The following is a 15,144-nucleotide window of genomic DNA, read 5'->3' on the forward strand; positions in this document are numbered from 1 at the left end:
CATCCTCAGTTCAGCTCATTTAAAAGGAATCGTTCTTCTTGATTACCTGAAGATTGGTTTTCATCATCAATTACGTCTGTGTGGCAAGGGGTTCTTGATAATTTGAGGATGATGGGGTTCAAATATAAGAGTGTGGCTGATCTGAGAATTTTGGTGGGTCCAGAACTGTATATTGGTGACTTGGTGTGGTTGTCCTCAAGGAACATTAAGTTGAAGATTTCCTCTTGGAAACTGGGTCCCAGGTTCATCGGTCATTATAAGATTGTTACCATCTTCAATCCTGTAGCATTCCGCCTTTCCTTGCTGTCCACCTTTAGGATTCATAACGTGTTTCATCGATCTCTACTCTAGGTTGCGTCCTGTGTACCATCACCGCTACTGCCATCACTAGCCATTGTGGATGGAAATTTGGAATTTCAAATAGATAAGATTTTTTATTCTCGCTCAGTTTGTCGGTCGCTTCAGTATCTGGTACACTGGAAGGGATATGTTCCTGGAGAGAGGATATGGATACCAGCATTTGACATTCACATGGCCAGGTTGAATGGTCTTTTCATGTGGCACACCCTGATAAACCAGTATCTGAGTTTCTGGAGGTCCCTCCTAGAATGGTACTGTCAAGGGTTTACCGCAGCAGAGAGGAACCTGAAGACAGCATCTCATTTCTCTAATTCCTGCACTGATTAGAAGCACTTCACCTTCACATGAAATGGTACAGGTTTCTTTTAGCAGTGCAGGGGATAATCTACTCAGTTGAGAGCTCTTGGAAGTTTTCCTGCATTAAGGCTCTGGACTATTTACTATTAGCCACTCCCATCTCCTACATAATCTGGGCCCTGACAAGCACTCATTGCCACAGCTAGCTCATGCTGCATGGTTAATAGATGGTTGTTGGAGGCTGTTGTTTCAGAAGGCGTTTGGTGGATTTATCTGAGACTGTTGTTAGGTTTTGGGGGTGTGCTAATTCCCCACCTTTGGTTTGACCCCATCCTTCCCTCTTACCTGGGTGGGGGAAGGGTACAGACTGAGGGTGGATTCAGGAGATAAGACAATCTACGTGGCCCCAGCTTCTTCATCATCAGAAGACAAGACAAGCTAGGATGTCCCTAGCATTAGGGACAGGGAAGGAGCCCCTGGTCTCGGGATACCCGACAACAAATTTGTGACAGGCTGCTTACAATTGCTTCTTCATTTTCCAAATAATGCTTGCAGTAAAAAAAGATACTGTGTCTACATTTTCCAAACAACAACCTGTTGTTACTCCTGTAAAAAGGGATACATTTTTGGAGCACTACCTGTAAAACTGCCATGTCTTTTTCCATGTACAATGACTGTGTATATTGCAGTGTGTTATTAAACAGGCTGTTGGTTACCACCAGCTACCAGTTATTTACCCGTAATATATGCTAAAGAGAACCTGCGCGTTTTGGATGCTCGTCCTTCATCAGGGGTCGTGACAAGTGAGGGAAGCCGGGAGCTATAATTATACGCCAGACCGGAAGTACCAGGGCCGCGGACCGGAAGTGATGGATGGAGACGCCGGGCGCCGCAGTGCAAGGCATGCATGAGTGCAGGGCCATGGCACTGCTATTAAAGGAGCAAGATTTAAAGAGGCCAGCCACGCATATTGAGTAATACCAGTGACAATAGGGGTAACTACACCATAAGGGTCAATCTACAGCCATCTGTGCCTGTATGTAATTCATACACATAGAAAGTACGTTCAAGAATAACCCATAATAAATCAAGGAAAGCCATAATGTGAGTTATTACATAAAATCAAACCGGCAACCACAAGGCAAGAGATATACATCATAAAGTGTACCCCCCAGAAATATGGTGCAAATATAGCTTAACTGCTAAAAACACAACGCATATACAGTATGTAGAACAAAGCTGATCATAGTACACTATAGCAAGACTATGGATGCACTGGTGTAACAACAGGACAGCGATCACAAAAAGGGAGCGAAGCTCAAATTCTCATTGAGACCATTTGGTTGAACAGTGTTGAGGGTCCCTATCCAACGAGCCTCAAGCTGAGCCAGACGTTGGGAGATCTTCCCACCCCGCAACCCCAAATTAATCATGTCAATGCACTTCACTCTGAAACCCCTACTGTCACATTGATGGAACAATTTAAAATGTTTCGGGATGGTTTTCAATGTGGACGTATCTACCTCATTAGCCGCTGTTTATATACCATGCACGTGCTCCCTGATCCGGACCTTTAGTTGACGTGTAATAAGTCCTATGCAGATCAGGGAGCATGGGCAAGTGGCATGATAGATTACATTTCTGGATGTGCAGGTGATCACTTTACGTATCTTATAGTTGTGTGCGGATGAATCCGTGAACGAATCGCCTCTATCCATATTAGTACATGCCACACAACGTCCACATGATACACATCCCCCTCTAAAATTAATGTGGCTGAAAAAGGTTAATGGAGGGTCACTGACATAGTGGCTGCGTGTTAGATGTTCCCGTAAATTTTTGGCACGACGGTAAGTAATTAAAGGTCTTTCAGGCAATAATTTGGCAATAATGGGGTCCGTTTTTAAAATAGGCCAAGATTTATATAGGGCTGAGCGAACTTCCTCTGAACGGGAGTGGAAACTAGTAATAAATCTGATTTGTTCAGTTTCATCTTTATGAGTTCCAGCATTATATACTAAAGAATTTCTAGAGCTATACTTAACTCGATGGTAAGCCCTATTAATTGCCCGATGGCTGTACCCACGCTCAAAAAATCTTTTCTTAAGATCATCTGCTTGTACTTCATAATCAGCATCAGAGGAACAGATGCGGCGGAGTCAGAGGAGCTGCCCTATCGGTACCGATCACACCATATGTGCGGGGTGGGAGGAGGAGGCATGCAGCAACATGTCTGTACTAGTTGGTTTTCTATAGATGCTAATTTGCACAGTGTCAGCACTGTCCCACCTCAAAGTGATGTCCAAGAACTCAATTTTATTCCGCTCAGACACAAAGGTCAAAATAATATTCCGGTCATTGCTGTTCAAATCCTGTATAAACTTATGAAGGGATGTGGTGGTGTCCTGCCAGATCAACAGGATGTCATCGATGTACCGCACCCAAAAGAGGACGCGGTCCATCTGCTCCCGTTGAACTGACAGGAAGAGGTCCCTCTCCTACAGCCCCAGTAACAGATTAGCATAGGAGGGCACGAAGGCCGCTCCCATGGCTGTTCCCTGAAGCAGCAGGAAGGACCCCTTAAAAATGAAAAAATTGTGGGTCAAAGTGAATTCTAGTAATTCCAGTATGAGAGCACTCATATCTAGAGAGATGTTAGATGTAGTTAGGAAGAACTGTGTGGCTTGTAGGCCATCACTATGCCTAATACTGGTATACAGTGACTCGACGTCAGCTGTTACCAATTGGGTATCAACGTCAAGGGACTGACCATCCACTTTACGAAGTAGTTGGCTAGTGTCTTTAAGGAAGGAGGGTAATTCCTCAACCAGTGGCTGTAACATGGAATCAATCCAGCGGTTAACGCACTCTAGGTAGTTCCCCCGACCTGAGACAATAGAGTGAACAGGTGGTAATTGCCTGTTTTTATGGATCTTAGGGAGGAGGTAGAACGTAGGTACAGTGGACTCAATTACTGTAAGGGCTGTAGCCAGCTCCCTGGTAATAATTCCAGTCCTGGTAGCCCTAGACAGAATTTCCTACAGTTGTAGGTCAAAGGCAGACAAGGGGTTGTAGGTTAACTTTTTGTAACAAGAGTTGTGTAACTGGCAAAACGCTTCCTTTTCGCACATGGCATTAGGCCATAGTACTATGTTACCCCCCCTTGTCTGCCGGTTTTATGACCACATCAGGAAGATACTGCAGATGTTTTAAACGTCCACGCTCCTCCCTAGTCAGATTATCGTGACATATATGGCGTGGAATTTGTGAGAACTCGTTGGTAACCTCCTTAACAAATAAATCAATGCTATTACAGCTCGAAAGTGGGGGGAACTTCATGGAGCGTGGCTGAATAGATTGGGGTATCTTACCTCCTTCAGAAGTGTTGCATACATTGAATAGGTCTTCTAGTGCCCTTAACGCTGATTGTTCCTCCTCTGTAGGAAATAATTTGTGTATATTATCATCATAAAAGAACCGCTTAAACAGCAATGACCGCGCGAACAAATGCAAGTCCTTGACAGATGTAAACATGTCAAAGCCGGCAGATGAAGAAAATGACAGACCCTTGTGTAAGAGTGAACAATCTAATTTAGATAGGAGGATAGAGGGCGGCAAGTACTAAAGTAAGGGGGACTGCAGATGAAGTGAAGGGGGATAGGGGACTGTAAATGATTAAGTAAGATGGACTGCAAATGATGAAGTGGGGTGATGGTGACTGCAAATGATGAATTGAGTGTGAGGGACAGCAATTGAATTGAAGGTGCGGAGATCAAATAATGATGAATTTTGAGGGTGGGGGAGTAAATGATGTATTGAATATGGTGAAGAGCCATTGATAATGAAGAGGGTGGGATAAACATGCCAAAGAATTGAGGCAGAAGGGGCTTGTAACTATAATGAATCGGGGTAAGGGCTAGACCAGGAGGAACATAGTGGGGGGCGTTTAGGATAAAGTGACTGGTAATGAATTGGGGGAAAGAGTACAGTTGCTAAATAATTTATATATCAAATTGTGAAAGTGGCTATGTACAGATAGTGGGAGCACAGTGGCGGATTATAATTTATTTTTTGAATGGTGTGTTTCATAATAACCAATTTTATATTGATTGTGGGTGCCCATCTGTATTCAGATGTGTAGTGTAGAAGGAAAAAGTGGGGAATGTGCTCTGGAAATGGTGCTCTAGATAACTGTGTTATTTTATGCAGATGAGTTCTGGCTGAAAGAATTGATGGCGGTCTGCGCTGGATTAAAAATAAAAGCAAAGATAAAGGACTTCAGATAGAGACGTCACTGGTGAGTCAGTGTTTTACCTGTACACTGACACTATACACTGTATACTATATGCAGAGGTGCTGTGTATAATGTCACTAATGATCACTTTATTACCTGTACACTATACACTATATCATAGAATAGTAGTTGGAAGGGACCTCCTGGGTCATCAGGTCCAACCCCCTGCTCAAGGCAGGATTCACTAAATCATTCCAGACAAATGTCTGTCCAATCTCTGAAGACTTCCATTGAAGTAGAACTCACCACCTCTCATGGCAGCCTGTTACACTCATTGATCATTTTCACTGTCAAAAAGTTTTTTCTAATATCTATTCTGTGTCTCCTCCCATTCAGTTTCATCCCAATGCTTTTAGTCTTTCCTTGTGCAAATGAGAATAAAGATGATCCTTCTACGATGTGACAGCCCTTGAGTTATTTGGAGACAGCTAATAAGTCTCCTCTGTCTTGTTTGCAGGCTAAACATTCCCAAATCCTGTAGCCGTTCCACATAGGACATGGTTTGGTATTATAGGTCACTATGTGGTGGTAATATAGTGTATGGTCATGGTGTGGTGGTATTTGTCCTTTGTATGTGATATTATTGGTCGTTTTAAAAATTGAAAAATAAATAAAAATGTACCTAAATTGTATTGCATATTTTAACAAATGTTTAATAGGTTAGAGTAGAGAAGGGACCGGACAAAATTGTCTACCTTGTCATCGTGGCAGATTAAAAAAATCTTTTGGCCAAAACAAAAGCTGCTGGTTATAGGTGTGATCTGGTGATGGGAACTGTTAATGTGTGATTGGTGGGAAGTGGAGTTTTTCCAAGAGAGAACAGTGGGACTGTGGACAATTTGAGGGGTGGAGCCAGGGCTGGGGTGGAGCCTGGTTGGAGTCTCCAGGAGGCTCCGAAACTCCTAGTGGCAGCCCTGTTTATCCTAGAATAACTAATCCCCCCAATTGTTTATAGTGAACCAAATATGCAGAAAACAACTTTACACATTTACATAAGCATTTGTGTTATTTTCTACTGTGAAGATCTTAGGTTGTGAGTTATAAAAATCACCTAGGCAGGTTAACGAGGCAACTACTTTTATTCCATACATCCATGGTTGTACAGCAAATCCATGGTCAACATACAATGTCCTCAGTCCACAAGTTTCCAATCTGAGATCGGTAGTTACACTGGCCCCATACCAGGCAATACCCACTGTCTCCCAACTTTTGTTTGGCCCACAGCTTTTGGTATCTCCAGCCGGTATAGTGTGCAGTCACAGCCTATCTTCCTCCAGGCGATGGGGATATCACGACCGTAGCCAGCATCTGATAGAAAGAAAGGGTTCCCCGAGGATTCTCGTGTGATTTCCTGTCCCTGTAAGGAGGAGGAGGATGCCCTCCATGGTGCTGTCAGGATGGACTCCTGGAAACATAATTATCGGTAGGTCTAATACCTATTTTTGAAATCATCAATGGTTCTTGCTGTGACCAAGTCCTGAGGTCAGCTGTTCTACAGATTAATTTTAAGTTCTCAAGGTAAATTGGCATGTCTCCTCTGGATCATAGAATCATAGAATCGTAGAGTTGGAAGGGACCTCCTGGGCCATCTGGTCCAACCCCCTGCTCAAAGCAGGATTCGCTAAATCATCCCAGTCAGATGTCTGTTCAGCCTCTGTTTGAAGACTTCCATTGAAGGAGAACTCACCACTTCTCGTGGCAGCCTGTTCCACTCATTGATCACTCTAACTGTCAAAAAGTTTTTTCTAATATCTAATCTGTGTCTCTTCCCATTCAGTTTCATCCCATTGCTTCTAGTCTTTCCTTGTGCAAATGAGAATAAAGTTGATCCTTCTACAATGTGACAGCCCTTTAGATATTTGTAGACAGCTATTAAGTCTCCTCTCAGTCTTCTCTTTTGCAAACTAAACATTCCCAAATCCTGCAACCTTTCCTCATAAGACAGGGTTTGCAGACCGGTCACCATTCTGGTCGCTCTTTTCTGAACTTGCTCCAGTTTGTTGATGTCTTTTTTAAAATGTGGTGCCCAAAACTGGACACAATATTCCAGATGAGGTCTGACCAAAGAGGAGTAGAGGGAAATAATGACTTCACGTGATCTAGACTGTATGCTTCTGTTAATACATCCTAGAATTGCATTTGCCTTTTTTGCTGCTGCATCACACTGTTGACTCATATTCAGTCTGTGATCTATTAGTATACCCAAGTCTTTTTCACATGTGCTGTCACTTAGCCCTATTCCTCCCATTCTATATATGCTTTTTTCATTTTTATTGCCCAGATGTAGTACTTTGCATTTCTCCCTGTTAAAAACCATTCTGTTAGTTGCTGCCCACTTCTCCAGTTTATTTAAATCTTTTTGAATCCTCTCTCTCTCTTCTCTAGTATTAGCTATCCCTCCTAGCTTTGTGTCATCAGCAAATTTAATCAGTTTACCCTCAATTCCTTCATCTAAATCGTTGATAAAGATGTTGAACAATACAGGGCCCAGGACAGAGCCCTGTGGTACCCCACTTGAGACATTCTTCCAACTGGATGTGCAGCCATTTACGACCACTCTTTGGGTCCGATCACTAAGCCAGTTATGAATCCACCTAACAGTTGCCTTGTCCATTCCATACTTAGTCATTTTTTCAATAAGGATTGTATGAGACTTTGTCAAATGCTTTGCTGAAGTCAAGATATACTATATCTACAGCATTTCCTTGATCCACCCAATCAGTGATACCGTCATAGAAGGAAATTAAGTTAGTCTGACATGACTTATTAGTTAGAAACCCATGCTGACTCTGTTTAATCACTTCATTCTTATCCAGGTATTGACATACATGTTGTTTAATAATTTGTTCAAAGATCTTTCCTGGTATAGAAGTCAGACTCACCGGCCTATAGTTGCCTGGGTCCACCTTCTTCCCCTTTTTGAAGATAGGAACAACATTTGCTCTTCTCCAGTCTTCTGGCACTTCTCCTGTTCTCCAAGAATTTTCAAAGATTATGGAGAGGGGTTCAAAAATTTCTTCTGCTATCTCCTTCAGTACCCTGGGGTGTAATTCATCGGGACCTGGAGACTTGAATTCATTTAGGTTAGCTAAGTGTTTCCTCACTATCTTTCTGTTTATAGATATCCTGGATTCTTCTATTCCCTTAATGGGACAGTGAATAACAGTTGATGTTGCATTTCCTTTCTGAGAGAAAACAGATGCAAAATAGGAATTTAAAAGTTCAGCCTTCTCAACATCCTGTCTTACCATTTCATCATTTTCATCCTGTAAAAATCCTATAGCATCTTTGACTTTTCTTTTACTTTTGACATATCCCCAAAATCCTTTATTATTGCTTTTGACATCTCTTGCAAGCCTCAGTTCATTTTCAGCTTTAGATAATCTGATTTGTGCCCTGCAGGTTCTGCAGACAGCATTATATTCTTCTTTAGATATGCCTCCCTCTTTCCATTTTATAAACATTTTTTTCTTCCTTTTTAGCATGTGCTTAAGTTCTGTGTTCATCCATCCTGGTTTCCTTAAATGCTTCCTATTCTTCCCTCTTTTCGGAATTGTTAACAACTGTGCTTTGAGAATTTCATTTTTCAAGATTTCCCATCCTTCCTGGACATTTTTGTCTTTAAGGATATCCAGCCATTGGATCCCTCCAATTCTCTTTCTGAATCCCTTAAAATCTGCCTTTCTGAAATCTAACCTTGACGTCTGAGTCTTCACAGGTCTTCCACCTCTAGTAATCCAAAATTCTAAAATAGCATGGTCGCTACCTCCTAGGGTCCCAGCCACTTTTACCTCCTCAACCATTTCCTCCCTGTTTATAAGGATTAGATCCAAGGTAGCAGTTCCCCTTGTTTTCTCCCTTACCTTTTGGAAGATAAAGTTGCCAGCAAGAGAGGATAAGAATTTCCTTGACCTGTTAGTTTTGCCTGAGTGAGATTCCCAACAAATGTCTGGATAGTTGAAATCTCCCATGACAACTATGTCATATTTTTTGGAGAACTTGGCCATCTGATGCATAAAGAGTTCATCTATATCTTCGGCTTGCACAGGCGGCCTGTAGTAAATGCCTACAATGGTGTCCTTTCCATTGTTCTGTCCTTGTATTCTTACCCAAACAGTTTCCACAGAACTCCCAGTCTCTGAAGCTTCAATCTCTGTGCAGATATACGCGTTTCGAACATACAATGCGACACCCCCTCCTCGTTTATCAAGTCTGTTTCTTGCAAATAAGTTGTATCCTTCTAGTCTTGTATTCCAATCATGTGTATTGTCCCACCAAGTTTCAGTGATTCCAATTACATCATATTTCTGTTCCTGTGTTAGTAGTTCCAATTCTCCTTGTTTGTTGCCCATGCTTTGTGCATTAGTATAGAAACATTTTAGTTTGTGATTGGTTTCTCTTTCTCCAATATTTTTATTAATTAGATTCTTTCGTCTTTGTTCTTCCTTTCCACTTCTAATAGCAGAGTTCTCAATAGCATTTGTCAGGTGTATGGCTTTTTCTGGTCTTTTGCTTCCCTTCCCAAGTTGTTCTAGTTTAAAGCTCTCCTTACAAGTGTAGCAAGGCGACTTCCAAATACATGCTTTCCAGTCTTCGTAAGGTGCACCCCATCTCTAGCAAGTAGTCCATCGTATAAGTAGTTCACTCCGTGATCCAGAAATCCAAATCGTTGCTGACGGCACCATCGACGTAGCCAGTTGTTCACCTGAAGAATCTTATTCCACCTCCTTGTTCCATGGCCATCCACTGGGAGGATGGAAGAGAAGACCACCTGCGCTCCCAGTTCTTTCACTTTCTTGCCTAAGTCTTCAAAGTCTCTGCAGATGGTTTCCAGGTCGTTTCTTGCGGTGTCATTTGTCCCCACATGTAGTAGCAGGAATGGGTAGTCATCTGTAGGTCTGAAGAGTCCTGATATCCTGTCAGACACATCTTTAATTTTTGCACCTGGAAGACAGCACATTTCTCTTGTAGTTATATCCGGTCTGCAGATAGCGGCCTCTGTTCCTCTCAGCAGGGAATCCCCCATGACCACCACTCTCCGTTTCTTCTTCACAACATTTTTCTTTCTCCATCCAGGAGGACTCTGAGGGCGTACAAGGTTGCTGTTTGTTGGCAAAGTCTTATCCTGATGTATTTCTTCATCGTTTTCCTGCGTGAGAGCCTGGTACTGGTTCCTGAGCAGTATGGGTGCTGACTGCCTCCTGATCCTCCTGCTTCTCTGGGTCACATGTCTCCATTCCTCTGTTTCTTCAGGTGCACTTCGAATTTCTTCTCTTTCTGTAACATGAAGAGATAATTGTGCTCTGTCCAAGAACTCTTCACCTTCCTTAATGATCTTCAACGTAGCTAACCTCTCTTCGAGATTTTGCAACTTTTCCTCCAACAGGGACACAAGCTTGCATTTGTGGCATGTGAAGTTTGGCTTTTCCACTGGTAAATCTGTGAACATGTAGCAAGAAATGCAGCTCACCAAATGGCTCCTGGCCTCTTCCATCTTGAGATTTCTTAAAAACGATGAAAGATGAGCCAAAATTCACTCTTCACTAATCCCAGAAGGCGCTGGGAATATGCAAATGATCTCCTTAGGACCCTTCCCCTGGTTTTCCGATTTCCTCTTTTCAGTTGCAACGGCCAAAACCCAGTGATCGTTGAGCTCGCGGAGACTCTTCACTTATCCCAGAAGGCACTGGGAATATGCAAATGATCTCCTCAAGACTCTTCCCCTGGTTTTCCGATTTCCTCTTTTCAGCTGCAACCGCCAAAACCCAGTGATCGTTGAGCTCGCGGAGACTCTTCACTTATCCCAGAAGGCACTGGGAATATGCAAATGATCTCCTCAAGACTCTTCCCCTGGTTTTCCGATTTCCTCTTTTCAGCTGCAACGGCCAAAACCCAGTGATCGTTGAGCTCGCGGAGACTCTTCACTTATCCCAGAAGGCACTGGGAATATGCAAATGATCTCCTTAGGACCCTTCCCCTGGTTTTCCGATTTCCTCTTTTCAGCTGCAACGGCCAAAACCCAGTGATCGTTGAGCTCGCGGAGACTCTTCACTTATCCCAGAAGGCACTGGGAATATGCAAATGATCTCCTCAAGACTCTTCCCCTGGTTTTCCGATTTCCTCTTTTCAGCTGCAACCGCCAAAACCCAGTGATCGTTGAGCTCGCGGAGACTCTTCACTTATCCCAGAAGGCACTGGGAATATGCAAATGATCTCCTCAAGACTCTTCCCCTGGTTTTCCGATTTCCTCTTTTCAGCTGCAACGGCCAAAACCCAGTGATCGTTGAGCTCGCGGAGACTCTTCACTTATCCCAGAAGGCACTGGGAATATGCAAATGATCTCCTCAAGACTCTTCCCCTGGTTTTCCGATTTCCTCTTTTCAGCTGCAACGGCCAAAACCCAGTGATCGTTGAGCTCGCGGAGACTCTTCACTTATCCCAGAAGGCACTGGGAATATGCAAATGATCTCCTCAAGACTCTTCCCCTGGTTTTCCGATTTCCTCTTTTCAGCTGCAACCGCCAAAACCCAGTGATCGTTGAGCTCGCGGAGACTCTTCACTTATCCCAGAAGGCACTGGGAATATGCAAATGATCTCCTCAAGACTCTTCCCCTGGTTTTCCGATTTCCTCTTTTCAGCTGCAACCGCCAAAACCCAGTGATCGTTGAGCTCGCAGAGACTCTTCACTTATCCCAGAAGGCACTGGGAATATGCAAATGATCTCCTCAAGACTCTTCCCCTGGTTTTCCGATTTCCTCTTTTCAGCTGCAACCGCCAAAACCCAGTGATCGTTGAGCTCGCGGAGACTCTTCACTTATCCCAGAAGGCACTGGGAATATGCAAATGATCTCCTCAAGACTCTTCCCCTGGTTTTCCGATTTCCTCTTTTCAGCTGCAACGGCCAAAACCCAGTGATCGTTGAGCTCGCGGAGACTCTTCACTTATCCCAGAAGGCACTGGGAATATGCAAATGATCTCCTCAAGACTCTTCCCCTGGTTTTCCGATTTCCTCTTTTCAGCTGCAACCGCCAAAACCCAGTGATCGTTGAGCTCGCGGAGACTCTTCACTTATCCCAGAAGGCACTGGGAATATGCAAATGATCTCCTCAAGACTCTTCCCCTGGTTTTTGACCTGGTTTTTGACTAAACCCTTCTTTCTCCAGGTGGAGGGAGTGCCCCCTTGTGTTTTGATGGGACTTTACATAAAATAGCTTTGAATCTCTTCCATTCAGGAGCAACTTATCCGCAGAATGTAGATTGTACCCCAATGAAAAGTCAGCTCACCGCTGAAAGATCCAAAATCCCTCAGCACTGAGCCAAGACTTAAGCCATGCATTTAGATCACATGGTCTCTCCTGTTGTGTATGGCACATGCAGTTTTCCAGGGAATACTACTTTGCAGGGCGTTCCTTTCAGCTTACAGCCTAAATCTTTAAATTAATTTTAAGGATTCTCTATCACTTCCTCTGTCATCGATTACCATGTTGACCATGACACTTGGATCTTCACCAGTCCTCGAAGTAATTTATCAACCTGTTCCACCACACGTTGATTCCTGGCTCCAGGGAGACAGGAAACCATTCAGTTGAGGAGCTCTTGGTGACAAATTATTTCATCCTTTTTCCAAATATAGAATCTTTCAACGGACTAAGGGCTCATTCACATGTCAGTTTTTTTCAGGTACCAGTAAAACTGACCAAGTTTTCAATAGGTGGCGCTGTAGAGTAAAAGTCATCTTTCTGAAGAGGCAATTTGCATATTATTTTCCCAGAGGAGCATTGCACAGCGAATAAGCCTCCTTACCTTGACAAGCCAGAGCTGGCATGTCACTCTTTACAAGGAGAAACCTTACCCCTTAGACCCAAGTTTCATCAGCGATTTTGGTCACAGTTTCTTCAGAGTTTTATCACAGTTTGGTCTTTAGTTTTTCTTGTATGTGAACAAAAAAAGTTTTCTACCATCTAACAATAAAAATCGGACCACACTCAGATGGCATCCGAGTGCTGAATGATTTTTTACAGACCCATAGACTTGCATTACCGATTTTGATCCAACATTCAAAACAATATGAGACGTGTCCACGATTTTGAGCAAACTGCTTGTGTAAAATCATGGACATGTAAACAGCCCCATTCACTATTGTAGGTATGAGTGCCAATATAGATGTCCAAATATGCCCTTACTGCACCTAAATTATCTTAGCTGGGCTGTTCGCCCTTTGGGAAGAGCAGCATACACTAGGCTTGCCATTTCTGAAACTGACACCCTAATATCACCCATTTTGTTAATTTTGCTTGGAAGACACATTAAAGAAAAAAAAGCAGTGGCAGGGACTCAGCACTGGATCAAGGGACTGTGAGTAAAAGAACAGGTTTTTTAATTAAAACCCCCATTAAGAATCATTCTGAGAAGCAGGCAGAGCACATTCATGGAAATTACAGCAAAAACAACACCGGTGTCTCCATCAAGTTGACTATTTACTGTATATGTGAGTTTTTAGATTCGATTTGCTTTTTGATAACAAATGCTTACTGATTATTTCCTATATTCCTGAATCATCAATTAATGCTTTAATGGGAATCTGTCAGCAGGATTGTGCACATCAACCTACAGACAGTGTCAGGTTGGCATCGCTATACTGATTAAAATGATACCTTGGTTGATGAAATCAGTCTTGTGGTTGTTGTTTAATCTTTATTTTCAGTTTTGAGTTACTGATATGCTCATGCTTCAGGGCGGGCCTGTGGGAGTGGTCTTCATGTGGTGCTCTGATTAGCTTTTCATAATGCAGAGTGCTGACAGGTCACTGATCCCTCAGTGACCTGCCCCCTAGTTTGCATAATGAATATCTCTACATACTGAAGAAAAAAAAAAAAATTCTGCAGGCAGGTGCGAGCTGTGGCACCTCCGCTGCAGCATAATCACATGTTTACTGTCCTAATAATAACTGTGCTTGAGGTTATTCAGATAGTAAAAAAAAAAACTTTTAAAGTGGTGCCTGCGCTGTAGCAGGTATCGGTGTTTATAGAGATGATCTGATAGCTGCTACGGTGCAGGCAGCGCCATCTTGCTGGAGAAGAAAGAAATTTCCTCCTCCCAAATGGTGCCGCCCACTCCTGAGCAGTAGCAGCTCTCGGCTGTCTCCAATAGCTGCTACTGTGCATGCCCAAGATTTCTTTTCTGCGAAAAACATTTCCCACATTGAACATAAAAATTGCTTCTCCCCTGTGTGAGTTCTCTGATGTTCAGCAAAATCATATTTCTGAGAACATTTCCCTCATTCTGGACATGAAAATAATTTCTCCCCTGTGTGAATTATTTGATGTCTCACAAGATGTGCTTTGCTTACATAACATTTCCCACATTCTGAACATGAAAATGGCTTCTCCCCTGTGTGAATTCTCTGGTGTCTAACAAAAGGTGTTTTGTCTGTAAAACATTTCCCACATTCTGAACATGAAAATGGCTTCTCCCCTGTGTGAATTCTCTGATGTTCAACAAGATGTGATTTCTGATTAAAACATTTTCCACATTCTGAACATGAAAATGGCTTTTCCCCTGTGTGAATTCTCTGATGTCTAACAAAAGTTGTTTTGTCTGTAAAACATTTCCCACATTCTGAACATGAAAATGGCTTCTCCCCTGTGTGAATTCTCTGATGTCTAACAAGATGTGATTTCTGAGTAAAACATTTCCCACATTCTGAACATGAAAATAACTTCTCCCCTGTGTGAATTCTTTGATGTCTAACAAAAGGTGCTTTGTCTGTAAAACATTTCCCACATTCTGAACATGAAAATGGCTTCTCCCCTGTGTGAATACTCTGGTGTCCAACAAGACCTGTTTTCTGAGTAAAACATTTCCCACATTCTGAACATGAAAATGGCTTTTCCCCTGTGTGACTTCTCTGATGTCTAACAAAAGTTGTTTTGTCTGTAAAACATTTACCACATTCAGAACATGAAAATGGCTTCTCCCCTGTGTGACGTCTCTGATGTTCAACAAGATTTGATTTCTGACTAAAACATTTCTCACATTCTGAGCATGAAAATGGCTTCTCCCCTGTGTGAGTTCTCTGATGTATAGCAAGATTTCTTTTGTCTTTAAAAAGTTTACCACATTCTGAGCATGAACATGTCTTCTTTCTTGCGTGATATCTTTGATGTTTATCATGCCTTTGGTTATTTTTATTT

The 15,144-nt window shown here is 42.7% G+C and overlaps 1 protein-coding gene across 1 annotated transcript in view; it reads right to left on the reverse strand.

The window, feature by feature from the left end:
- Nucleotides 1-13,305: 13,305 nt before the first annotated feature.
- The window catches only part of LOC141074211 (uncharacterized), a 166,605-nt gene continuing 164,766 nt past the window's right edge, over nt 13,306-15,144 (reverse strand). Inside the window, exon 13 of the mRNA XM_073561779.1 lies at nt 13,306-15,031. Within this exon, the coding sequence (XP_073417880.1) occupies nt 14,229-15,031 (803 nt within the window). The 3' untranslated portion in view covers nt 13,306-14,228. The remainder of the gene's footprint in view (nt 15,032-15,144) is intronic.

Source organism: Dendrobates tinctorius, unplaced genomic scaffold, assembly GCF_039654945.1.
Source record: "Dendrobates tinctorius isolate UK_male_01 unplaced genomic scaffold, ASM3965494v1 ptg000014l, whole genome shotgun sequence".
NCBI classification, from domain to species: domain Eukaryota; kingdom Metazoa; phylum Chordata; class Amphibia; order Anura; family Dendrobatidae; genus Dendrobates; species Dendrobates tinctorius.